The sequence below is a fragment of the Herpailurus yagouaroundi genome, unplaced genomic scaffold (genome assembly GCF_014898765.1).
Source record: "Herpailurus yagouaroundi ecotype Mexico unplaced genomic scaffold, PumYag 208, whole genome shotgun sequence".
Taxonomy (NCBI): Eukaryota; Metazoa; Chordata; class Mammalia; order Carnivora; family Felidae; genus Herpailurus; species Herpailurus yagouaroundi.
The window spans coordinates 10,348,259-10,372,909 of NW_024412439.1; the positions used below are offsets into that span (position 1 = coordinate 10,348,259).

Genomic DNA, 24,651 nt, shown 5'->3' on the forward strand with positions numbered 1-24,651 from the left:
GGCGGCGGCGGCGCCATGGGCGGCCTGGCCTCCGGGGGGGACGTGGAGCCGGGACTGCCCGTCGAGGTGCGCGGCTCCAACGGGGCCTTCTACAAGGTGAGGCGGCGCGCCGGCCGGGGACACCGGTCTTCGGCGCCCTCCCCCCAGCCAGGGAGGGGGAGAGTGGGGCGGGATCGCGCCTCTGGAGCGAAGTCCTGGCCCTTCGAACCTTAGACCCACGCTCCCACCCGCAGCCCTCCCGGGGAGACCTCTGGAAGTTCACCCCCTTCCTCCTATTTTTGGTCTCTATTAATTACACCTGCTCTTGACCCCGGTCTCGGAGAGAATGAACATCCGTGTTCATTATTGTGCTTGGATCGGCGTCCGGGGGGGGGGGGGGGGCAGGGGAGACCCCATTTTCCCCGCTTCTCATCGACTTTTCTCGTTTCCTAGTAGGAGACCTACCTTAGACCTGAATCACATCCCACCCCCCACCCCCCTCTTCCGCACGGTCCAAGCACATGGAGAATTCTCTTTCTTCTTCCCTATTACCCCCTTGGGAAGGCCGTCCCATATTAGATCCTTTTATCTTCCTCACAGAGGCCTCTGCCTCCTGGCCCTGGAAGACTCACCCCACTTTCGTGTTACGTTTCTGCTCCCAACCCAAGGAGAAACGGTCGGAATCCATTTGTGACATTTGCTATCTTTGACCTCGGCCACTCTGGGTTGTGCCGGTCAAGTTCCCTCCTAGCCGTAAGGTGGCATCTTTTCACGAGTCTCTTACCCCACCCCTTTATCCCAAGGCTAGCCGCTCTACGGTTCTACGGCGATGGGGTTCTTTTTGTCATCTCATTTTGACCTCAGATGTCTTGAGCTCGTTCTTGTAGGTTCTTCGCATCTCGGCGGGTGCAGGCTTCGTGTTCACCATCTGTAACCTCTGAAGGGGGGAATGTGTGGGGATTTTCCTTAAGGATCTTAAGGGTTTCCACTTCTGGAAGACTTCTTGGCCGACTCTCTCAATTTGGGAATCTGATCCGCCTTCTTTTGGACAAGGGGGTTGTAAAGGGTCCTTGTTTGGTTCCTTACAACTCCTTTTACTACCACCTTCTTTATTCCGAATCCATTTTCTAGGACTTTTTTTTTTTTTCCTTCCCCTCATTTAGATTAAGCCAGAGGGAGACTCCTCTTGCCGCCCAGGAATTTTTCTTTGTGTGACTGTTGTTATTTTGAGCCTCTTTTGGACTTTTGTGCCTGGAATCGCCGCAGAGACTTTTCTGATTTCCCCGCCTTCTTTCATTTTGCCCTGAGGAGCAACAGCAGAGATAGCTTCTTGTAACATCACAGGTCTGGAGAAGGGCCCCCGTTCTTTCACTTCTTTTCGTGCCTTCTCTCCCTTAGTAGATCCGCTCCACCTTCGTGCCCTTGGAAATGACTTTCTCCAGCTCTTCTCCTGTGAAGGCGTGTAGGTCGAAAGGGTCTCGAATTTGCCCTTGTAGTGGAAGGTTTCTGCCCCAGCTTCAGGTGATCAGTTCAGTGCAGCCTTTGTTACCCACCCTAAATGCCTGTGCATTTCTGCCTGGCCTCCCTCCCTAGATTTCTCTATAGTCAGTGCCTCTGGCTACTCTTATCTATCTTAACTTATCCTATCAAGTTCAGTCTTTGGTGTTTTATCCACCACTTCTGTGTTCCAGTGTATTCCCCCAGGAACCACCTTATTCCAAGTCTGAAGGAAACTCCCAGAAGATCTCTTCTGTCATCTTTTTGTGCATACTTTTCTAACATGGGACTTTTTCTTCTAGCCTGCCTCCATAGCATTTCTGTTTGCTTTGGCGAAAGTCTCTAATTCCTTTCCGATTCCGATCGAATACATCTGTCTCTTGTCTCCTTTTTCTTCAAACTTGCGTTACCTTTGTTGAAAGGCCCTTCCTGCTAAGATTTTAGCCCCGTGTTCCCCACTGTTTTGTCCTTCGTCCTGGTCTGTCCCACTCCTAAACTCTGGGTTCCAAGAAAAGTGATGCTTAGTGTTTGAGATTGAGAGACGACGTTTGCTTTTGTTCTAGGAAGCAGAGGAGCTAAGCATCGCTGGGAAAGATTGGTATCTAGTTCAGATTAACTGTGTGAGACGAATGGGAAGGGAGACGTTTCCCTCTCCACGTGTAAGCGTCAGACCGAAATCTCTCTCTGAGTTTTTCCTTTTTTCCGCGGTGGGCCGTGGCAGTGATGGGCTTGGGAGAGTCAGGGAGAGGATATTTTGAAATCAGAGAGTAGAGTTTGCAGTTGAGCTGAAAGCCAGGTGATGTGGGTTTTCTGTTCGGGCCACGTTAGCATTTTGTGCCCCATGGCACAGTTAAAAACAAACAAGTCCGTAAATTCAGACTAATCTTTCTTCAACTTTTCAGTGCCATATAGATACTTAGCCATTCTGACCTTGCTACTGATTTAATACTCATGACTCAGCAAACTTTGGTGTGGGTCAAAGAGTGTTTACCATGTTTCTAGAATTATGAATTTGGGAAGGCCCCTTTCTCCTGTCTTAGAATTGGGTCCTGCTGTTGATCCTCCAAGTTAGGACAGAGGTCGGGTCTGGGCCCTCGCTTCTCCTGTAGCTATCCCGCCAAGTCTTCTCTTCCGGCTCTTAAGTGTATTTTATTCTCTGAGCTGTACTCTCAGATGAAATGTCTGTTCACCTTTCAGGGCACAGTTAGCAAGTTCCCAGGCCTTGCCTGGGTACCCAAATTTCCATTCCTTTCTCAAGAAATTTAGCATCCTCAGCCTCAACCTGTGGTTTTTACACAGGCCCTGCCTGCTTTTCTCCCAGAAGTCTCTCCTCTCAGAGCCCAGGACTAGGATGGACGTGAGGGCTAATTGCATACTTTGTAATCTGAGGAACCAAGCATCGAGAAACCTGGGTCACTCTTCTGTCTGGTCCTAGGCCCTATAAGCCAAAGCCACGATATGCCATGGCCGCCGAATTGAGTCATCTTTGCATCTAGTTGGCCTTGTAGAGATTGACTCACCTGCTCCTGCCCTCACCTGCTTATCTTCTTAATGAGCATGGACTGAGCAGAACTGGGAGCTCACCTTCTTCCACTGGTATCTTTGGAGGAAAACAGACCGGTGATGGCAGGTGAGAGTAAGGAGCAGAGACTGGGTTGGAATATGAAGTCGAGGAGCAAGCTTGTTTGGGAGAATATTTGAAGGAAAAAGACCCTGGAAGTATAAGAGTGTGTGGCATTTGGTTGAACTGCTGAGTAATGTGTAGAGAAACTCCATTTCTGAGCTCTACGTTTCTGCCTTGGGGATGATGGTAGCTGAAAACACAGGGATTGCTACTTCTGCCTGAGGGCCAACCCTGACATATTGGGGGAGAACTGGATTAGGGCTGTAGGCATATCTTTTGTGGGTGAGTATATCTAGGAGTGGGAACCTCTTCCCAAGGGAGAAGACAAGTGGTTCTCTTCTTCTGTCTCTTCCACTGCCTTGTATCTCATCCCTAAATGTTTTGAGAATAGATCTCACTCTCACACTATTTTTCAAGCTTGGAGATAGACGTTTTGGACAAAGAATTGGATAAAGTCAGCAGAAGAGGCCGGTTGAAATGTCTCTAGAAATCCAGACAGACCCTCATAAAGGGAGAAAAGAAGAGGGAAGCCAGAGATGCAGTGTGAGTGCTTATGGGAGGAGGACCCAAAAGGCAAGAAGGACTTGGGCAAATAACTGAGGGGCAAAACTGTGTCAGAAGACTTGGCATGGAGAATAGTAGGAGTGGGTATTGATGGAGCTGAATGAAGAGTGGAGAAAACCTGTCTGGGGAGGGGAATGACAGAGAAGAGTAAAGTACAGGTGAGGAAGAGCCCAGGCAGCCCCGGGAGTACTAAATTCCCTGGACAGTAGGAAGGTGTCATAAGATCTATGCCGAAAGAAGGGAAGGGTGGTCAGCCGGTATCGGTATCGAGAGTGAAATCTGGATTTCGCTTTTCCCACCGTAAGGAAACAGCAGTACAGTAAAATGTGATTGACCAGTTCTTGGAGGTGCGAGGGAGACGAGTCTGCATTTTTGGTATTTTCTCTCCTGAGCTCAGCTTTTGTGCCTAGCTGCAAAGCTCGGGAATAGTTCTTGTGCATTAGCCTTTTGAAACCCCTAATTTTTAAATTTTTATTAAAAAAATTTTTTTGTTAATGTTTTATTTTATTTTTGAGAGACAGAGAGACAGCATGAGTGGGGGAGGAGCAGAGAGAGAGGGAGACAGAATCCAAAGCAGGCTCCAGGCTCTGAGCTGTCAGCACAGAGCCCGATGCGGGGCTCGAACTTAACGGCCTGTGAGATCATGATCTGAGCCGAAGTTGGACGCCTAACCGACTGAGCCACCCGGGTGCCCCTGAAACCCCTAATTTTTAAAAACAGCTTTATTGAGGTATAAGCAGTGAAGTACCTGTATTCAAAATATAGTTTGTTCAAGTTTTGACATACATATATCTGCCTAAATATCTGTATAGATCTATGTCAGACCGTGACCACAATCAAGATATTTCCTTCACTGCCAAAAGTTCCCTGTCAATCATGGATCTGCTTTCTGTCATTAATAAATTAATTTGCACTTCCTGATTTTTGAACTAAAGTGAAAAGGCAATTCAGTAGCGAAAGGGTAGTCTTTTCAACAAATGGTGTTCAAATAACTGGCTATTCATGGATAAAAAATGGCTTTTGATCATATCTCGCACCATATGCAGAATTCAACTCAAAGTGGATCACAAACCTAAATGTAAAATAAAAACTATGAAACTTCAGAGGAAGAAATATAAGAAAACCTTGTCGCCTTAGATTAGGCAAAGGTTTCTTAGGAAACTAAAAGCTCAATTGTAAAAGAACAGATTGATCAGTTAGACTTTCAGAGTCAGTCCCTCATTTTGAGTATGTGAAAAATCGAGAGAGAAGGTAGAAAAATGGGGGAACACACAGCCTTGGCCTCTTCAGTGAGGACACAGGCAGTAGGAAGTGGACCAGCTAGTCCGTCATCCCTGTTCCTCTCCCATGTCATGATCTCAAGATTGGGGTTTTCTACGAATTTTATCCTTTTCATATTCATAGCAGTGTATCACGGTCTAGGGTTCCAGAATCTCACATCACTTAAGTCACGATTTTTCCTTCTGTAAATTGTGTTCATCGTTTTGAACACCAGTGTTCTGATTATCCACTTAGGACCCAGCCGTGAAGGCACCAAGTTTGCTCAGGTCTCTTGCTGCATCGGGGCTCTAGACCCTTCTCTCTCTTGGCGGATCCTGATGTCCTCTAGGTGTTCCAGGACAGCCTCACACTGTCTCATGGGATATTCTTAGCCCTGCTGAGTGTTGTTGGTATTTTAATTGAACTCTGGCAAGTTGCTCAGCACAACAGGAGACAGACAGATAGGGAGGCCCCTGTGGGAGCCATGCTAGACCATCGCATCGGTTTCCAAGCTGTTCTGATGGAGGTGGTTTGTCCCCCTTCTATTTAACTTCTGTCTCATCTTATTTGTGGATTTTGCCACTTTTCTTTCCATGCCAGTACCATGTCCTTTGTCTCTATCCCAACATTTCGTACTTTTTCCCCAGTACAGGTTTTTCCGGCCCTATCTTTAGATTGCTTCTGTCCCCATCTAATACTCTAGGTAACAGCCTCTAAATATCTCTGTTCCCTTGATGGCCACAGTGGAGGTAAATTGTCATTTTCTTTCTCTCTTTCGCTTCCTTTTCCTTCCTTCCTTCCTTCCTTCCTTCCTTCCTTCCTTCCTTCCTTCCTTCCTTCCTTCCTTTCCTCCTTCCCTTTCCTTTCCTTTCTTTTCTTTTCTTTCTTCTTTCTTTTCTTTCTTTCATCTAATTTGTCCTAAAATCCATTCTAGGGCTTTGTGAAGGATGTCCATGAAGACTCTGTCACCATCTTCTTTGAAAACAAGTAAGACCTTGGGAATAGAGAATGCAGCATACTGGGTCCTAGAAGGAGAGTGGAGAAGAAGGGGTGGCTGAGTCCTATGAGGCCTGTAATAGGTGGGAGAGAGCCAGGGCTTTGGGGGAGGGGCGGTCAACTTCTGTGGATCCCAGGTGAGGGTGGGGGACATTTGACCTAGTATTTAGGTGCTAGCAAGTGACAGAAGACACCAGTATGGAGGAGGACCTGGAATTTAGCCTCTGATCACCAGAGAAGGTGGCAATTGCCCAGAAGAGGCCATAACCCCCTCCTGAAAAAACGGGCAACCACATTGGCCCGAATGGCTTTCATGTCACGGTTTCCCTTGCAGCTGGCAGAGTGAGAGACAGATTCCCTTTGGGGACGTCCGGCTACCGCCTCCAGCTGACTATAATAAAGAGATCACAGAAGGGGATGAGGTTGAGGTAAGGGCCACGGGGCCCACCCTTTCGAGATGTCCCTTTTCCCAGGATTCTGCCACCTTCCTTGCCCTGATACTAGTACCCTAGGCTCCTTACTGCTTGGTTCACTCTCCTTCCCTCTCCATGCTGAGCCGCTACACCCAGCCCGGTGGCCTGTGAGAAAGTGAAATGCACCGGTTCCCTGTCACTGTGTGTCCAACCAGACTCTCAGGGGCTTCCCAGTTTCGAGGAGTCACTTTTCCTCCTTCTATGGTAACGGCACGTAAAATCACAGTCTGATTTTTAGTTTGCTCCTTCCTCTAGTTTCCTTTGTCTTGGCGTAGCGCGCCAGTCAGGTGTCTGAATGCTTCTTCAACTCGTGATGTTTGGGGATGGTCCTCAGTAAGTCTTTTATTTTCAACTTTTCTTCAGGTTTATTCTCGAGCCAACGAACAGGAACCTTGCGGCTGGTGGCTGGCCAGGGTGCGGATGATGAAGGGAGATGTGAGTTGACTCGGAGGCCCTTGGAGAGCTGTTGAGGCAAAGACCGTGGTCACAGAAGGGTGGGAGACAGGTGCTCAGGTCATCCCCAACTTCTCCATTCTTTCTCCCTTTCTGCCAGTTCTATGTCATCGAATATGCTGCCTGTGATGCCACTTACAATGAGATTGTCACCCTGGAGCGGCTCCGGCCAGTCAATCCCAATCCTCTTGCAACCAAAGGCAGCTTCTTCAAAGTGACCATGGCCGTGCCTGAGGATCTGAGAGAGGCGTGAGTTATTGGTGTCGGGAGGGGGCCCCTTGACATTCCTCCTCCGCCCTGATTTCTCCCAGCGCTCTCCATCCTGTCTTCTCCAGAGCCCCTTCTGCTCCCAGTTCCTCTCTCCATCCCTGTTCTCTACTTCAGTCCTTCATCTTTTCTCGTTTTCGTCATCCCCCCTCTTCCCTGAGCCTCTGACTGCACCCTGCTCTGCGCCTCTGAGCGCTCATCTCTTCCTCTGCAGCTGCTCAAATGAAAACGTCCATAAAGAGTTCAAGAAAGCGCTGGGAGCGAACTGCATCTTTCTTAACATCACAAATAGTGAGCTCTTCATTCTGGTGAGTTACTCCACCTGAATTTCACGTAAGCCCTTTTAGCAGTTTTTCCTTCTACCTTTTTAACTCCTTTGCAGAAAGGAAGGGGCTCAGAGGTGCTTATATTTACTTGTCAAAGGAGACTTTATTGTTCCTGACCCCCAAGGGCCCAGTAGCCCACGTTTCCCTAGTTTTCCCTCGTGTAGGACCATCATTTATTTTTCTAACCTGTCTATTGTATTGCCATCTGGGCTGGACCCTCCCTTGCGTATTTGGACTCAAGTAGACTGTACGGTTCTCAGCTCTGCTTGCTCCCTAAAATCACTTCCCCTAGGTCCTCAGATAGTAGGCCCTTGTGAGACGGACAATGATTTTTCTCTTCCTTAGCTTAGTTTCATACCACCTATCCTTTGCTAGATATTCAGGCATCCGGATATCCCAGCTCTTGGCTCTCCCCCAGTGTGTATTCAGTCTTTTTTTAAATGACTTTTCCATTGGTTTCTTCCAGTCAACCACAGAGGCTCCCGTGAAGCGGGCGTCCCTGTTGGGTGATATGCATTTTCGAAGCCTGCGCACCAAACTGCTACTCATGTCCCGCAACGAAGAAGCTACCAAACACCTAGAGGTGAGTTCTGGCTCCACTTTTTCCTGCTGAATGGTATTGTTGTCCTCCCCCTGTCCCACCTCCATCCTTCACTCATGCTCTTGTGTTTACAGAATAGAAAGACTAAGGTCTTTCTGGGCCGTTAAACTTGCGTCTACTGTGTTATCCCAGACTCCTCCAGATGGCAGAGCTCCGTCGTGTTATAATAGTACAGTTGTTCTCAAACTTTTTTCTTCACTGTGGGACCTTTTGGTCAAGTGAAATTTTACTTGAAAACGCAATGCATAAAACACATCAATCAGAGCAGCTCTGTCTAAAAGTAGAAGAGGGGGTGTGGCTTGGACTTCCACCAGCCTCCCCCATATCCCTTCTGGGAATCAAAATGCTTTGCAGGATATATGTGAGAACCATTTGTACGCTGGAAGGACCACTGGACTTGGAATCCCAAGTCTTGTTTTGTCAAATATTGGCCTTTGGCAGATCATTTGATTTCTGTGGGCTTTATCTCCATCTGTGATAATGAGGTAGTTAGACTAGAATATTCCTACAAGGTCTTTTCCAGTTCTGATATCTTATGGTCAGATTCTCTTTCCTTAGGCAGTATACTGTCCTAAACAAGCAGGGTGGGTGTGTGTTTCCATTTATCAAGAGAACTGAGCTTTTGGGGAGGCTTTTCTCTGAGCTTGAACAAATTCTGGATCATGCTAATCTTTCACTTTTGCAGGGATGCTACTCAGAGCACTGGCACTTAAAAATTCACCTTTTCCCCCAGATGATACAAATTCTGTCTGCTCCAGGTCCCAGCGAGCAGATTCTCTGGTGACCGAAAGTAGACTGTTCGACTCTCCTAGGACCTGGGTGTATTGATCAGTGTGACAAAGTGTGCCGGATACTAAGTTAGCCATATGTGCAAGGTCTTAAGAATAGGAACAGGGCGCCTGGCTAGCTCAGTCAGTAGAGTATCCGACTCGATCTCAGGATTGTGAGTTCAAGCCCTACGTTGGGCGTGGAGCTTACTCAAAAAAAAAAAAAAAAAAAAAAAAAGGGTGGGGGGGCACCTGGGTGACTCAGTTGGTTAAGCGTCCGACCTGGGCTCAGGTCATGATCTCATAGCTTGTGGATTTGGGCCCTGCATGGAGCTCTCTGCTGACAGCTCGGAGCCTGGAGCCTGCTTTGGATTCTGTGTCTCCCTCTCTATCTGTCCCTCCCCTGCTCACACTCTGTCTTGCTCTCTCTCAAAAATAAATAAAAACATTAAAAGTTAAATTAAAAAAATAGGGGTGCTTTGGTGACTCGGTTAAGCGTCCGACTTTGGCTCAGGTCATGACCCCGAGGTTAGTGGGTTTGAGCCCCACATCGGGCTCTTTGCTCAGCACGGAGCCTACTTCGAATCCTCTGTCTCCCTCCCTCTCTCTGCCTGTCCCTCATGTGTGCATGTGTGCTCTTCTCTCTCAAAATTAAACATTTAAAAAAAAGAATAGGAGCATGTCTTTGTTTTTGAGAGAATTGCTCTTATTTTTTGGCCTTTTTTTTTTTTCTAATTGTTTTGAAACATTGCAAAGGAAAAAAATACAAGTGCCCATGTACTCATCAGGCCGTCTAAGAAATAAAACCCTTGGCAAACTTCTCTAGAGGACATTTGTAAATCATTGTAAATCCTCTTCTTCCCTCCCTAACTCTTTTATTTTGAATGCCCAACGTAGTCCCTTTTATTCAGCTTTCTCTTTTTGCCTCAGTGTAAGTCGTTGCCGTAGCACAACCTCATCTGTCGTGGAAGTAGGAAGTAGAATGTCCCTTTTCAGAAATCTTTCTTGTTTGGGGCTTCCTACCTAGGACTCCCTCTTCTAGAACCTTCCCTGTCTTCCTGCCCTGGTACCCAGGTGTCTAAGAGCAGGTTGCGAAATGAGGTCGTGTGGTGGTCCACGGCTCCTTTCCTGCTTTCTCAACCCCTGCTTTCTACTCCACTTGTCGGGTTTTATTTTGGGGGTTGATAATAGTTTGGTTAAGGTAACAGTAGTTCCTTAGCCTTGCATTTACCTTGTGAAAGGTCCTTTCTCACTGACTTTATTTAATCCTCTTGCTAGTCTGGGAATGGGGTAAGTCAGGTGTAATCGTTTAGCAGATGACAGAATAGAGACGCAGAGAGCGTGTTTTGTTTAGGATCACATAGCCAGATCATGTTAGAGCCAAATCCAGAACTTTGGCGGCTGCCAGCCAAACTCTGCCCTCATTTACCTCCTCTCCCCGCCAGGCCATTGGTGTCTGCAAGGTAGGAGTGGAATGAAAGATTCCCGAATTCTCTGTGCAGGTCCTGGGGTCAGTGGATCTGGGGTAGTTCTGACTTGTTTCCATACGTTTTTCTCTCCATCGAAGTCATGCCGAGCGTCAGGTGCCTGGGACGGGTGTGTGGGGTTCCACCACCAGGGATCCGGCAGCACCTTTTCCTTTCAGACAAGTAAGCAGCTGGCGGCAGCCTTCCAGGAGGAGTTCACGGTGCGAGAGGACCTGATGGGACTGGCGATTGGGACTCACGGTGCCAACATCCAGCAGGCCCGAAAAGTACCTGGGGTGACCGCCATTGAGTTGGGTGAAGAGACCTGCACTTTCCGCATCTATGGGGAGGTCAGCAAAAGCCAGCTGTTGCTTAGGTGGCTTGGGGGTAGAGAGAAGAAAGGGTGAGGTGGCAAGGAAGCCTGAGTCCTGTCCACCGCCTTCTCTGACTTGGTGGCAGCATGCTTTCCCAAAGGCAGAGGGTGGCAGGAAGACGATTGAGATCCAGGGCCCCTGTGTGAGTAACTGCTCCCCGCTGCTCTCTGTAGACTCCTGAGGCGTGCCGACAGGCCCGAAGCTACCTGGAGTTTTCGGAGGACTCCGTGCAAGTGCCCAGGAACCTTGTTGGTGAGTTGAGGGTGTGTGCAGATAAAAGAATACAGGTGGGGCTCGGTGTGAGATTCCCTAAAGGGGTTCTAGGCTTGGCGCCTCCCTGCGGACTCCCAGTTTCACAAGGACAGAGCCAGCAGTCTTGTAGGATTGAGGGAAATGGAAGAACAGATTTCCAGGGATCGTAAACTTTTGTCCTGTGAAAACTCACCAGAGACTTAGAAGCAGGAGAATACTTAAACCAAATCCATATATAGAAACTGGAAAACTGTTGATCTGTTTTTACTTTTTTTCTTTTCTGTTGAAAAAAAAAAAAAAAAGGCCTAATTCCTCCTTTACCCATTCAGGCAAAGTGATTGGGAAGAACGGGAAAGTGATCCAGGAGATTGTGGATAAATCTGGTGTGGTGAGGGTTCGCGTAGAAGGTGACAATGACAAGAAGAACCCCAGGGAGGAGGTACGGGGCGTCTGCATCTAGAGATTGGTTTCCAGGAGTAGGTGGGGTTGTTCGCAGAGCCCCTTCTCCGTGGGCCCGGATCTCTAGGGGTGGAGGATGGGGACTTGTGTCCTCCAGAAGATGCAGAGCCCAGAGTGGTCCCACTGGCTGAGCTTCCGGAGGGGCCAGGGTGGACTTACTACTCGCATCGACCCTCCTAACCCTCCCGTCCTCTCTGCCGCGCAGGGCATGGTTCCCTTCATATTTGTTGGCACCCGGGAGAATATCAGTAATGCCCAGGCTCTGCTGGAATATCATCTCTCCTACCTTCAGGTACCCGAGCCGGAAGCCTGGGACGGGAAAGATCTGGGTGTAGGAAGGAGACGAAGGCTACTGGTGGATAAAGTTAGCAGTTGTGACGCCCAGTTTGTATCTTGAGTAGAACAGAAAGCACTGAACGGAGATCTGGGGCTGTAGGGTTGGACCGCAGAATCTTCCTTGCTTAGCCAGTGTCTTCCGTCTTGCATTCCCGAGAGTTTAGGTGTATGGGGATGGTCAGGGCGCAGAAGCCTGAGTGAGGATTGGTCGTCGAGCTCACGTCTGTTCCCCCTTCGGTATCTTTCTCCATCTCCCACCCAACCAGGAGGTGGAGCAGCTTCGCTTGGAGAGGCTGCAGATTGACGAACAGCTTCGCCAGATAGGGCTGGGCTTCCGCCCTCCCGGGAGCGGGCGCGGCAGCGGTGGCAGTGACAAGGCCGGCTATACCACGGATGAGAGCTCCTCCTCTTCCCTCCACACCACCCGAACCTACGGGGGCAGCTATGGGGGCCGGGGCCGCGGCCGGAGGACGGGCGGTCCCGCCTACGGTAAGACGGCTGCGGGAGGTGAACAGGGGTGGGCCTTGGAGAAGCAGGGGCCTGGGCGGAATCTCCAGGGAAGGGCGATGGACACATTGAAGATGCGGTTGGCGGGGGGACTTGTGAGTGGGAGGGGTGGGGTGAGTGACCCTGACTGAAGCCCGCTGTGTCCTTCAGGCCCCAGCTCAGACCCATCCACAGCTTCTGAGACGGAGTCCGAGAAGAGGGAGGAGCCCAACAGAGCCGGGCCTGGTGACCGGGACCCCCCAACCCGGGGGGAAGAAAGCCGGAGGCGGCCGACTGGGGGCCGGGGTAGGGGGCCCCCACCCGCCCCCCGGCCCGCCACAAGACACAACGCTTCGTCTATTAGCTCAGGTACCAGTATCAGACACCCGGGTTCGAGCGCGTCGGCCGAAAGGGAAAATGATGGACACGTGATGAGCAGGTTCTCCTCTTCCTGTAACCAGTGCTGAAAGATCCAGACAGTAACCCCTACAGCCTACTGGACACGTCTGAACCAGAGCCGCCGGTTGATTCAGAGCCCGGGGAACCCCCCCCAGCAAGCGCCAGGCGCCGCCGCTCCCGCCGCCGCCGCACAGATGACGACAGGACCGTCATGGACGGAGGCCTGGAATCGGACGGGCCCAGCATGACGGAGAATGGCCTGGGTAAGGGCTCTGCCTGGGGTCTCAAAGAGTTCGAGCTGGGCAGGAACGGAGGTGTGGGAGATGAGGTGCACGGCTTGGGTTTTCTCTGTCCCACAGAAGACGAGTCAAGACCCCAGCGTCGGAACCGGAGCCGCCGTCGCCGTAACCGTGGGAACAGGACCGATGGCTCCATCAGTGGAGACCGGCAGCCAGGTCAGCTCACACTGGGTGCCGGCGTCCTTCCTCGGAGCTGAGAGAACGGGCCGCCTCCCACCGTATGAAAACGGGGGGTTGGGGTCTGGCGGGTGTCCGGGAGCTGGACACCTGGTTCCTTCTGAAACTCTTGGTCCTCTGCCTTTCCCAGTGACTGTGGCTGACTACATCTCCCGAGCAGAGTCTCAGAGCCGCCAGCGGCCGCCCCTGGAACGCACTAAACCCTCCGAGGACTCTCTTTCAGGACAGAAGGTAGGCGGGCAAGACGTCATTCAGCCCACCTCCTTTTCTCTGCTGGGCGGGCACAAGGAATTCGCAAAGGAACCTCTTGCTAAATCGCAGAGGAAGCGATGTCCGGAGTCTAGACCGCCGTCTAGAATAGTGGAGAGTTTGAGCAGGACAGAGGGAGGTTTGTTAAGGTGCTTCTGGACTCTTGTAAGAGTTATTAGAGCCTCCGCTCGGGACTAGCCGTTGGGGCGCCAGATGCCACAGCACTAGGATGGTGAGGGATGTCTTACCTGAATTTCTACTGACCATCCTCCCTCTCCCACTTCCTCCCCAGGGCGACTCTGTCAGCAAGCTTCCTAAGGGCCCCTCAGAGAACGGGGAGCTCTCCGCCCCCCTGGAGTTGGGTAGTTTGGTGAATGGGGTTTCATAAAACCTCCAGCCCGCATCCCTCCCTTCTCCATCTCGCTTGCTGCCCAACACCATGGCCTCACAGGCCCGACTGACCTGCGCTGGAGCTGCTCTTATCTAGGGGGGAGGGGGGTGGCACAGCAGCTTGGGTCCCCCCTCAACCTCCAGGAGCTCGTGGAGGGGTGTGTAACAGGGTCATACCCCCCTCCCTCTTGTCCACCCTTACCCCCAGGGTGAGGGGAGCCTCTCTCCTTCCCATCAGACTGGATGTGCCTTTATCCTCCAATGCCCCGATCTCTCTGAACACCCCCATTCTCCGCCTGCTGGTGCGGGGTGCTCCTTGATCCACCCAGATTTGACAGTTCAGGGGGGCTCCCCTGCTATCCCTCCTCCCATCCTGTACCCCCCATTTCTGGGGCCTCATCACTGTGGAAGACGGGGATAGTAAGGGTATAAGTGGGTGGGAGGCACGGGGAAGGTTTTGGAGTAGAACCAGGGGTGTGTATGAAGGGGGGTGACAAGGTCCCCCAGGGGAGGGGGGACCAACCTTGTCTGGTGGATGAGAAGGCGTATTTATTTTTCACTGTACAGTATTTAAAAAGAGAATAAAAAAATCCAAATGGCTCTGTGGTTCTCGCGCCTTCCTTGTGCCAAGTTTGGCACATCGGTTTCTCTAGGCTTGACTTGCCCGGGCCCTCATTTCCGTTTTCTCCACACCTGGCTTCTCTAGGGTTCCAAAGATTGTCTACTTCTGGGAATTCCTGACATTCCTAGGTTCTCCAGGCCCCGGTCGCCTTCAAGTCCAGAGGACCGTGGCCTGTGGCTTCTGGCTGCTCCCCTCCCCCAGGGTTGCTGGTAGGAGAGCTGGGCCACTCCTTTACCCTGAGTCACAGCAGGCTAGGTAGGGCTGCTCTGCGCTCGGGCTCCAGCCCGTTTCTGCTGAGAGCCAAGGCCGGCTGTTTAATCCGATTACCTGAGGCCTGGGGCTTGGGCTGGGCCTGGGGCGGGATGGGGAGCAGGGTTCCCTCACGACAGCCTCTGCGACTTAGGTGGCCAGCTCTCTCGCTCCTGCTGGTTCTCTGCTCTGGATGCAGGCTTTTTCTCTGGCATCCACGCTGCTGACTGCTCAGTCCTGGGGGTGGGTTGTCTTGGGGTCCCTGGCTCCCTGCCTTCAGACTCCGGCTTGGAGATACAACAGGCAGTGGAGAAACCACGGTTTGGGGGCTGGAGTTGGGAGGATTGAAGTTTTCTCACCTGGAGAAAGGGGCTGAATCATCACTTGAGCACCTGCTGGGATGACTCAGGAAACAAAAATGGCCTGCCTCCCGACTGCCTTTCTTGCCCCAGGGCCAGGTCAGGGGTTTGGAGGAGCAGTAGGCACTAGAAAAGGGTTTGGGGTAGGGGGTGGGGTGTTCCCAGCTTCCTCCAGGCTCAATTGTGACCCTGAGGGCTTTTGATTCTCCTGTGCTTGATCCCATTGTGCCAAAAAATTGACTTTAAATTGCCAAAGCTCAAGAAGGGAGGGGAAGCGGATCAGAGCTACCAGGGGCGGAAGGCTCCACATCTGGGTCTTGGGTGGGGAGGGGGCGTGGTGCCCCAGGGGGAGCGTTGGGGGCTGGGAGGCCCGGGACACCTGGGTTTGCCTAAGGGAGGGGGAACGTTGGCGCCCTTAAGGAGGCGCGGTCTGCTGGGAGGGAGTGGGGAGGAGTCTGGCTAAAAGCTGTTCCCGGCCTGGCCCACCCGCCAGCCACAGACGCCGAGGCCAGGTGAGAGGGGCTGCGGCGATCCGGCCGCGGGACTCCAGGGACCGGGAGCGCGACCGCGGGGCAGCGGGCTGGGTCCGGGACCCCGCGGCTTCAAGGGTCGGAGAGGGCATCCCCTCCCCTGCGGGGTACGGGGCAGCGGATTTAGCGCCTGGCTCTCCAGAGGGTGCCTGATTGGTTGGGAGCAGGCGCTCCATTCTAAAGACTCTGAACTTGGGGACGACGTGTATACTTCTTAAGGCCGTGAGTTTCTCTGGGACGACTCCAGACTAGGGAGACCCTTCCATCATCCGGACACCGGTCCTGGGCATCAGCGTTTCACTTTGGAGGGGAGGGCGTGTAGGACGCCCTCTAAAGCCTTCCCTGCACCCCACCGGCCCCCATGGCGCTTCCGGGCTCTTCACACGACCAGGCCTGGGGCTTGGAGCCGCCCGCTCCCGCTGCTCCTACCAACTCGTCCTCGGGCTGCCAGGAGCGGGAAGGCGCCGGCAGTCCGGTGGTGTCCGGGGGGCTTCCCTTGGAGAAGGTGAAGCGACCCATGAACGCGTTCATGGTGTGGAGCTCCGCGCAGCGCCGCCAGATGGCGCAGCAGAACCCAAAGATGCACAACTCGGAGATCTCCAAGCGCCTGGGCGCGCAGTGGAAGCTGCTGGGCGAGGACGAGAAGCGGCCCTTCGTGGAAGAGGCCAAGCGGCTCCGGGCGCGGCACCTGCGCGACTACCCCGACTACAAGTACCGGCCTCGGCGCAAGACCAAGAGCGCGGCCGCCGGGCCGCCCCACTTTGGCCAGGGAGGCGGCGGCGTGGCTGGCGGCGGGCCGGTCTGGGGTCCCGGGTACGCGACCACGCAGGGGAGCAGAGGCTTTGGGTACCAGCCGCCCAACTACTCGACAGCTTACCTGCCTGCCGGTTACGGGTGAGTGCCTGGGACGCGCGGTGAGGGACGGGCAGGGGCCCCGAGTACGCCCCGTGCAGAGGTCGTTCCCAGGAGAGACCGGGGGCACACCCACCCACCCCACCCCCAGTGCCCCGTGAAGCCTGGGCCGGGAGCGCTCTGGTGGCCCAGGTTTCCCTGAAAGATGTTTCCATCCTGGCCCGATAGGGGCAGCCCCGCAGGACATCCCCCCCCTCCCCCGGACGTGATCACGTTCTAGTTACCTGAATTTCCCGTTTCCTCCCCGCTTCTGGCCCTCCCGTGACCCGGCTTCCGCTCCCAGCCCGCGGGGCAAGGAGAGGCCAGGCCCAACTCTGCCCCTTCCTGGCCTGCTGCCCCGAAAGAGGAAAGCAGGCGCAGCACGCAAGCCGGCTCCGGAGCGTGCCCCGACACGGCCGCTGCACTGCTCTTAAGCCATGCTGGGCTCTGGTTCTGAACCCGCGGTACCCGGTGGGGCCCGGAGAGCCAGGGAGAGGGGTACGTGGGTGACAGGTTCTGCCTCCGTTGGCTAGAGCGGAGGCGCCCCGCCCCCAATTGTGAGTCGGGGTGGGGGGGGGGGGCCCTGCCGGCCCCTCCCAACCCAGGAACGCGCTCTCTAACCCCAGTGTCTCTCTCTTTGCAGCTCTTCCCACTGCAAACCAGAGGCCTCGTCGCCGTGCTCCCTCCCTCAGAGTAACCCGAGGCTCCAGGGTGAGCTGCTCCCCCACTACAGCCCCTACCTACCCCCAGGCTCCCCCACTGCGTACAACCCTCCCCTGTCAGGGACCCCCATGCCCCTGACCCACCTCTAACTCTCATGAACATGGACCTCCCAGGAACGGCTTCACTCTCCTTTTTCACCCAGAACCTCCCACCCCAGGCTGCAAACCCTTCTTTAGAACCCTGTTGGCCCACAGTTCAGAAGCCTGTGCTGCGGTTCCCTCACCCTGCCCCCAAAATACAACACATGATTTTTTTTTTTAGGACAAACACAGTTTTTATGATTAAACCAGGTCTCTGAGTCTTTATTGCCCCATTTCTGTTCCCCTTCACTGCAGCAGGAACCAGCAGCCTCCACTCCCTTCCGCCTGGACCTGCCAGAGCAGGAACCTCCTCACCCCACCCTGGGGCCCTGCCTGAGTCATTCTCGTCCCCCTTCCCCACCCCCTACCCAGCACTGGGGTCCTGGAGACCGTCCCAACCAGGTTCAGGGAGGGAGGCGGCCGCAAACCCCTAGTTCCTTCCACTGGCCAGACTCTGTCCTCTAGGCCATCAGGGAAGTAGGGAGATGGGGAGGACAGGGCCGACTTTGGCCCCAGAATACCTAAGTAGGAGGAATCTCAGCCAAAATAAACGAACCGGTAGTACATGCACGGGACAGCGGGCAGGAACTGCCAAACATCAGCCTGGAAATCCCTACCCCTTCTAAGGATCTGCAGTTCCACTAAAACTGGCTCAGAATTTTACAACTGCAGTGGAATGAATGGTTAAAAGTCACACCAGCGGACTGGTTCGGATGAGCACGACCCTGAGGGTTGGTGGGTGGATGGAAACGTGGAGCGGACTCCAGTAGCCGGCTCATCCCTACTGCTTTTTCTTCTTGACGGGGGCCTTGACGTTCCAGTAATAGATGAGCTGGGAAGCAATGAGGCCGTTGCAGAGGGAAGAGACCACGAAGGTTCCAGCCATGAGGGGGTCTCCGGTCTCCTAGGTGAGAGAGACAGCCGGGGTCACTTGAGCAGCCCTCCCTGGAGAGCCAGGAGACCAGGTTTTAGCGCCCTCTAGAGGGCAGAAGGTGCACTCACCTGAACGGAGGTGAAGATTCTGGCCAAGGAGCCCCCAAAGAGCAGAAAGACCGTGACAGCGGAGAGCTGGCCTGTGTGCCCGTTCCGGTAGTTAGTGGCTGCCTGGAGCAGCTAGGGGGGAAATTGGGACTCGGTTCTGTCATCTGAACTCTTACCATGCTCACCCCATGCAATATCCTTCTCTTGCTCCCGGTACTCACCCTCCCCCCTACTACAGCAGGCACGTTGGAGGCCTGGAGCAGGGTGACCACGGACAGGGGCGTCAGTGGTGACAGCAGGACCAGCAGGACCAGTGCATAGCACACTAGGAAAGTGACACCTGGGGGTCGGGGAGACAAGGAGTCCCGATCAACCTCTCCAGTGCTCTGGCTTCCTTCCCCAAGCGCGAGTTCCCGGCAGGGCCCCCAAGAGCCACACTCTGCTCTTGGGTAAATCCCCAGCACCTTTCGCAGTCTGTCCTCTGTAGTGCAGGACCAGGAAGCAGATGGTGACTGTCTGGAGCATCAGGAACAGGGCTTCACCCCAAGAGCTGCGGAGTCAAGAGTTGGGAAGAAGAAAGGCGGGCCTGGAAAGAGGCAGGGAGAGCCTCCATGGCCCGTCCATCTGGGGACACACTTCTGATGGCTCCCTGTCCTCCACAGCCCTACTGGTTTCCAAACAGCCCCCACCCGACTGACTCAGTCCAGATCCCGGGCATTCTTGGGAGGCTCACCTCCCTCTCATCACGGCCACAAACAATGGCCAGATTTCCAGGAGGAAATCTTAAGGCTTCCTGCCCCTGCATCTGCCTCTCCCCAACGCCCCGCTAGAGTTGTCAGCATTCAGCCTGGGGGGTAAAGGGCAGCCCCCCTCACCTGAAGGGGAAGTTGTTGGTGATGCTGTAGACCATGGTGCCTGTCAACGCCACCAGTTCTAACATCACGGACTGAAGGCTCAACCCTTCGGCACTCTTGGCTCTCAGAATTTTGAACACCTGGGGCAGTTTTACTAAGAGAAAGGATGAGAAAGGCAGGGATGAGGAGACGACATCCCGTGGGAGTGCAACTCAACAGCTACAGAGTGGCCTGGGAAGCCTGTTAACCCCGGTTCTGGTCAAGGGACCTGCCCAGTTCACAGCCTCTCAGCCCTCCACCCTCATCCCCACAACTGGAAGAGAAGAGAAGATACATACCCAGCAGAGACCCAGCCACAATGCCCAGACCCAGGCCTTTGCTGAGGAGGATCTTGAGACAGGGAACTGAGAAGAGAAAAAGGGGTACATGGAAGGAGGTCCCTGGCCCCCAGGCCAGGGGTAAATAAAGGATTTTCATGCTCCTATGCTTGTCGCTGCTCCTTTAGACCCTGACCTGCCCACACAAGGAAGCCCTGGGCTGTATGGCCCTTCCTGCTTCAAATCCTATCACTGTCAGGCAGGTGACTTTCCAAAGCAGCTTATACCGTGCAGATTACAGCTAAACTTCTTGCTCTTCTGACTTCTAAGGCTCTCCACTGCTTCACTGAAAAGCTGAGCAATGCCCAAGGGTCCTCCAAGCCTTTATTCTCCTGAACAACTAGGATCCATTCCAAAGACAGGTCTCCCTGTCCCTCATGCCTGAACCCTCTGTCCCTGGCCCGCATCTTCCGATCCTGGAAGCTCTACCCGCCCAAGGAGCTTGGTTAGCCAAGCGGGAGTCATGACTTCGACCAAATCGTGTCCCAGGAGCGCGGTGGCGGACCAGAAACTGACAAGAACAGACTGGGAAGGCCTCCTAAAGGGTCTGGTGCCTGAGGTGGGCTTTGTGTGCAACTGCCTGACAGACGGAGTAAGAAGGCGGGTTGTTCCAAAAGTAAACCAAGAGCAGAAGCGGAGGATGGAAGGAGCCTTTGAAACAAGTGTAACTTGGTCCCTGAAAGAATTGTGACCTATTAAAGACTGGAACGATTTGGTCAGATTTTAACTTTGTTTTGTAAAATCTGAGTCCCTCGGTCCGGGGGGACCATCGCTAAAGCGCAAGCCTCACAAAGGAGTGGTTCCGCCTTCCTCCCGCCCAAATATGGCGAGCTCCCTCTAAGGAGACCGAGGCACTTCCGGCCCGGTCTGGAGTGACTTCCGCCCAGCGCTGCGGGGCCGCAGTCGCGGCCACCTAACCCGCAGTCACGCCCCGCTTACGGCCGAGGGCGCTCGAGCAGAACTTTGATAGGATGCCGAATTAAACTCACCGTGAAGCAAGTCCCACTGGACGAAAATTTGGTCGTAGCATTTCTCAGGTAAGAGAAGCGGCACCAGCACTCGTTTGAGCGGGCCGTCCGCCTCGGCCGCCATGTTGCAAAACTAGCTTCCGCCAGTCTCTCCTGGCCGCCATTGACGTACGGTGCGCATGCGCGCTCCGGACACTCCGCCCCCTACCTCCCCGCGACTCAGCTGTACCGCCCCCTGTTCCCCGCTTTTTCTTACTCCTCCCCACTTTCTGCAGCGTGAAATAGGTCTCGTCCAGAGACCACGTTTTGGACGCGCCCTCCCTGTTCGAGTTTTGCGGCGTGCTAAGGCTGTGCGCCTGCGCAGTTCCATCTTTCGCGCCTTTGTTTACGCTTCCAATTCGGAGGCCACATTTAGCCTCCTCTCGGCGCCTCCTGCGCGGCGCCATCTTGTCTTCGCCCGGCAGACCTCGCCTTGTTCGAAGTTGAGAGAGAAGGAGCAGGAGTCTGCGAAAGAGCGTCGGGTGGGGGCGGTGTGGCTCCCCGTCTCCTGTGCTCTCGGCGTCTCCAGAAGGAACGGCGCCGGCGGGAGCGGGACGGTCGGCGCCGAAGCTGCGCGCAGGGCCCGTGTCTCTCCCCCGGTTCGCCTGGGCCTCCGAGGCTGGGTGCTTGGGCAGCTGCCGGGCCGGGACCGCGAAGCAGAAGAGGAGGCGGCGGGGAAGGCGATCCCAGGCCCCGCGAGGCTCGGCACATGCCCGAGGGCTCTCTCCCACCCCGTCGGCCCCGCCGCGTGCTGGGCGTGAACAGCAGCGGCCCAGCAGCCCCTCTTGGGAAAGGGGCCCTCGGACCGCCGGGTGGGAACGATGCCCTCCGCCCCCCAGCGCTGGGACCCCAGCTCTCAGTCCTCCTGGTGGAGGTGGGCCTGGCCGTCACACCCTGGCGGCCGGGCGCCGCCGCAGCCACCACGCTGTCGAGCGGCCGTTCTTGGCCATACTCAGCAGGGTCACACGGGACGTCGGGGACGCGGTGGTGGGGCTGCTGGGGAGACGCGCCGCGAGCAGGCCGCCCCCCGCTGGGTGGATGTTGGACCTTATACTAGGCTACGAGACCGGAACGGTCGCGTCTTGACCCCCCAGCCATTGCCCCTTGACCCTCAGTCGTGGTGCAGGCTGTGGCTGTACGGGAGGCCCTTTCTAGATTCAGGACACTGGCTGTCCCGGGGTGCCACCCACTCCCACCAGGGAGACCGCCACTGGGAGGACTTCAGGGTCGGCTTGGTGGGTGGCTCAGGCTGAAGGCATGTTGTTCCTAGGAGCACAGAGGAGAATTGCACGTGCAGGGCAGGGTACCTGCTGCTGCCAGGGCTGATGAAACCCTTTGCAGGTGAGAGAGGAGCACGGGCAAGGCAGAGCATTCCGTTGCTAAGGGGCCTTGGGAAAGGAAATGGCACAGGTGTGATCTGTCTGCTTCACCTGTATTTGCCTAACAGGATTGGAGGGGTGGGGGAACCAGAGCCGCCAGCCAGGGGCCCCAGAGGAGGAGGAAGGGGTGGAGGCAGACCCTCCACCAGCCTCTGCCAGGTTGGCGGCGGTGGGGGGGACGAACCCATGAGGACATGTGGTCATACATAGTGTTTTCGTCCCTCACTAGCTGTCTGGCTCCCTGAGACTCCACCGCGGAAGGCGCAGAAAGGCACGGGACTCTTCAAGAAACTCACGGCTTTTCATCCCAGCCAGAAGGACGGGGGAAAGCAAAGACAGAGGTTGGAGCAAGTTTTATTTTTCTGGGGACGGGGGAGGAGAAACTCATCACATTCAATAAACCTCTTTCCTCTCGTCCCCCCCCCCCCAGGTTGCATTATCTGTACTTTTGTTCTCAAAGACTGAGAGGGAAGGAAGGCCGCTTTGTTTCTGAGTCAGCTGAGTGGTGAGGAGTGAAGGCAGCCCCTGGGCCTCGAGCTCAGAGGGGCTGGTAGGTGGGCGGGCGTCTCCGGACGATGCAGAACGTAGCGAGCACCAGGGCGAGGAGGCCCAGGGAGACCAGGCCAATGACGAGGGGCAGCAGGAGGAACTGGTCAGTCGGACAAGGGAAACCTGGCCGAAGGGGAGGGCAGGGAGGCGTGGTGGTGGTGCTGGGGGCAGGTGGGAAGAGGGTGGAGGGGAGGTGGCGCTTGTAGGGAAGTAGGGGGACTGGGGAGGAGCTCTCCTAGCTGACTCTGAGCAGTAGATAAAAGGGGAGAAGGGGACAGAGTCTTCTGGAGGAAGAACACGTGCTCTATAGTTACGAGCAGCCTGAGCGAGGAAGGCAACTTCGGGGTGGGAGCAGGGAGGCCTGGGGTGGGGCGGGGTGGACAGGGACACGGGGCGGGGGGGCGGTGGCTGGGGAGACGGGTAAGGCAAGGAGTAGGTCTTACTTGGCCCAAAGGCCCCTGAGGGGGGCAGCTGGGCAGCCTGGAGCCTCAGGTGTAGCAGGTCAAGGCGCAGTGCTGGGGAGAGAGAGAGGCTTGCGTTCCCGCAGCTGAAGCTCTGGCCCAGGGGGGCTTGGAGAGCGTGAAGGGATGAGTTCTCAACGGAGAACATCCACTCTGGAAGAGTGAGGAAGGGTCAGCTCTGTGTCCGTGTCCCCACCCCTCGGCTCAGCCCCCCCACCCCCTCGCAGGAGCGCAGGCAGCCAGTGCAAGGGACGACGGGAGGGGAGGTCACTCACGTGCCGCCTGTGGAAGGGACACGTTGTACTCCAGAGCCACGTAGCTCAGGTAGACAGCGCTCTGCTGTGGCTCCTGGGAAGGGGACCGGGGAGGCTCAGGGTGGCTGGGGAGAGTGGCGTCCGTGTTCGTGGGGTCGGGGGCGCAGCGAGGGACAGGGAGGGAAAGGGCGCGTGGAGGGTGAGGGCTGAGGGCGAAGTACCTGCTTGAATCCAAAGCTGAGCTGTCCGTAGGGGAACGAGAGAAGCAGGTGGGTGTGGGCACCCTCACAGTCCCCCTGCGCCTTGGTTTTGTTGGGGTTCAGCACAGAGATGCCCCAGGCCTGCAGAAGTTCAGCAGTTTTGTAAGGCAACGCAGCCGTGCCATCCAAGGTCTCCTTCGTCCCCACCCCGCGCCCTCCTCCACTCTTCCTTCTGAGCCACGGCCTGTGGCCTCACTGGCTTCCCCTCACGTCCACGGTCCCCCAGCTTTACCTTTCCTCCGCCCTGGGTCGGGTACAGAATTCCGATCTGGATCTGGCCTTGGAGCCGGACGCAGGGCCGGGAGCCATTAGTCCATGTGTAGTCCCCTACAGCGCCCTTGGAGCCTGGGCTCGGGCTTGGAGGGGGTGGAGGGGGTCCCGGGTGGGGGGCAGTGGTGGGGGCTCTCGGGCTGGTGGCCGTGCTGTTGTTTGTCGTCGGGTGAACCGTGGCGTTCCCGTGACTGGGGGTGGTGACCGTATGGTGGGTGGCCGTTGTGGGCTCGTGGCTGGTGGCGCCCGTGGTGGTGGTTCTGTGGCTGGTGGTCGCGGGCCTTGCTGTGCTTTCTGTAGCTGTGGGTGTCACCGTGAAGGATGGCAGCAGAGTGGCCGATTTTTTGTGAGGACAGCTATTCACTGTCCCTTGGGCTTTGGGCAGAGGAACAGCCTGGTTAGTGGCCCAGGGGCGCGCTCCCCCCAGGGCCCCTCCCCTTTGGGCCTGTCTCCTTACCGACTAGAAGCCCCAACAAGGCCCCCGAGAAAACCACCACCAGCCTCATGGCAGGACAGCCTCACCCAGTCGGTCCAGGTAGGTTCAGTCAGTCCCAGCTGCTTGCTCAACCCTGTTCCCTCCGCTCTTTTGGAAAAGGAGGAATTAAGCTTATGACTTCCTGCAACTGAGACAGACAGTGCCTGTCCCCAACCTGACTCAAGCACCTCAGCCCCAGCCACCGCTTAGTCATTGAATTGTCATCACCAAATTAGGGGATTGGCCTTGGCTGCACGAATGAGCCACAGGGAGTTAGGGGGCAGCTGTCCCATGGGGACTCACTTGTCTGCTTTAGGAAAGCCCTGAGGGGAGGGGTTCCAAGCTGTGAGGGAAGGGGGGGGGGGGGGGGAAATGCCCCCGCCCCCCCCTGTTCCCCTAGAGGAAGGGGTGGGGGGGGCGGTTTACTCCCTGTTCCCTCCATCTGTTACTTCCTCTTGGAGACACGTGAGGCACTTGTGATGGTGCCCACGCCCAACCACGTACAGAGGGTCATGTTACCCAGTCATCGTGACCATTTCCCGGTCACATAGTTGGGAAGCAGCGACACAAGGGAAATCTAGAAGGGTAGTAGCTGGGGACCCAGCCAGAGATGTACCCAGTAACGGGTGGGAGGGA

The 24,651-nt window shown here is 55.2% G+C and overlaps 5 protein-coding genes and 2 long non-coding RNA genes across 7 annotated transcripts in view; 3 read left to right on the top strand and 4 right to left on the bottom strand.

The window, feature by feature from the left end:
- Positions 1-6: 6 nt before the first annotated feature.
- On the top strand, positions 7-14,294 carry FXR2 (FMR1 autosomal homolog 2). The gene is made up of 17 exons (XM_040453342.1): positions 7-96; positions 5,859-5,911; positions 6,255-6,348; positions 6,757-6,828; positions 6,947-7,095; positions 7,328-7,421; positions 7,906-8,022; positions 10,453-10,623; positions 10,821-10,899; positions 11,229-11,338; positions 11,564-11,650; positions 11,961-12,183; positions 12,352-12,549; positions 12,642-12,842; positions 12,939-13,034; positions 13,186-13,286; positions 13,597-14,294. The coding sequence occupies exons 1-17, from the start codon at positions 16-18 to the stop codon at positions 13,690-13,692; spliced, it is 2,022 nt and encodes a 673-aa protein (XP_040309276.1). The 5' UTR covers positions 7-15; the 3' UTR covers positions 13,693-14,294.
- Positions 13,908-16,838, bottom strand: LOC121015995 (uncharacterized). The gene is made up of 2 exons (XR_005784072.1): positions 16,591-16,838; positions 13,908-14,924 (listed from the first exon to the last, which is right to left on the bottom strand). It is a non-coding gene; the product is annotated as an uncharacterized LOC121015995 (long non-coding RNA).
- Positions 15,362-17,369, top strand: SOX15 (SRY-box transcription factor 15). The gene is made up of 2 exons (XM_040453352.1): positions 15,362-16,348; positions 16,989-17,369. The coding sequence occupies exons 1-2, from the start codon at positions 15,816-15,818 to the stop codon at positions 17,155-17,157; spliced, it is 702 nt and encodes a 233-aa protein (XP_040309286.1). The 5' UTR covers positions 15,362-15,815; the 3' UTR covers positions 17,158-17,369.
- Positions 17,341-20,494, bottom strand: MPDU1 (mannose-P-dolichol utilization defect 1). Its single transcript, XM_040453351.1, has 7 exons — positions 20,350-20,494; positions 19,322-19,387; positions 19,005-19,137; positions 18,594-18,679; positions 18,351-18,469; positions 18,151-18,261; positions 17,341-18,052 (listed from the first exon to the last, which is right to left on the bottom strand). Exons 1-7 carry the CDS (start codon positions 20,450-20,452, stop codon positions 17,930-17,932), a joined length of 741 nt encoding a protein of 246 aa, XP_040309285.1. The 5' UTR covers positions 20,453-20,494; the 3' UTR covers positions 17,341-17,929.
- Positions 19,471-24,651, bottom strand: part of SENP3 (SUMO specific peptidase 3) — a 19,979-nt gene continuing 14,798 nt past the window's right edge. The window contains exon 12 of the transcript XR_005784070.1: positions 19,471-19,776. The gene's annotated coding sequence lies outside the window, so the exon portion shown is untranslated. The remainder of the gene's footprint in view (positions 19,777-24,651) is intronic.
- LOC121015994 (uncharacterized) lies at positions 20,213-22,169 on the top strand. The gene is made up of 2 exons (XR_005784071.1): positions 20,213-20,397; positions 21,976-22,169. It is a non-coding gene; the product is annotated as an uncharacterized LOC121015994 (long non-coding RNA).
- CD68 (CD68 molecule) lies at positions 22,085-24,552 on the bottom strand. The gene is made up of 7 exons (XM_040453345.1): positions 24,319-24,552; positions 23,998-24,123; positions 23,503-23,915; positions 23,232-23,351; positions 23,032-23,104; positions 22,739-22,909; positions 22,085-22,418 (listed from the first exon to the last, which is right to left on the bottom strand). The coding sequence occupies exons 2-7, from the start codon at positions 24,044-24,046 to the stop codon at positions 22,285-22,287; spliced, it is 960 nt and encodes a 319-aa protein (XP_040309279.1). The 5' UTR covers positions 24,047-24,123; positions 24,319-24,552; the 3' UTR covers positions 22,085-22,284.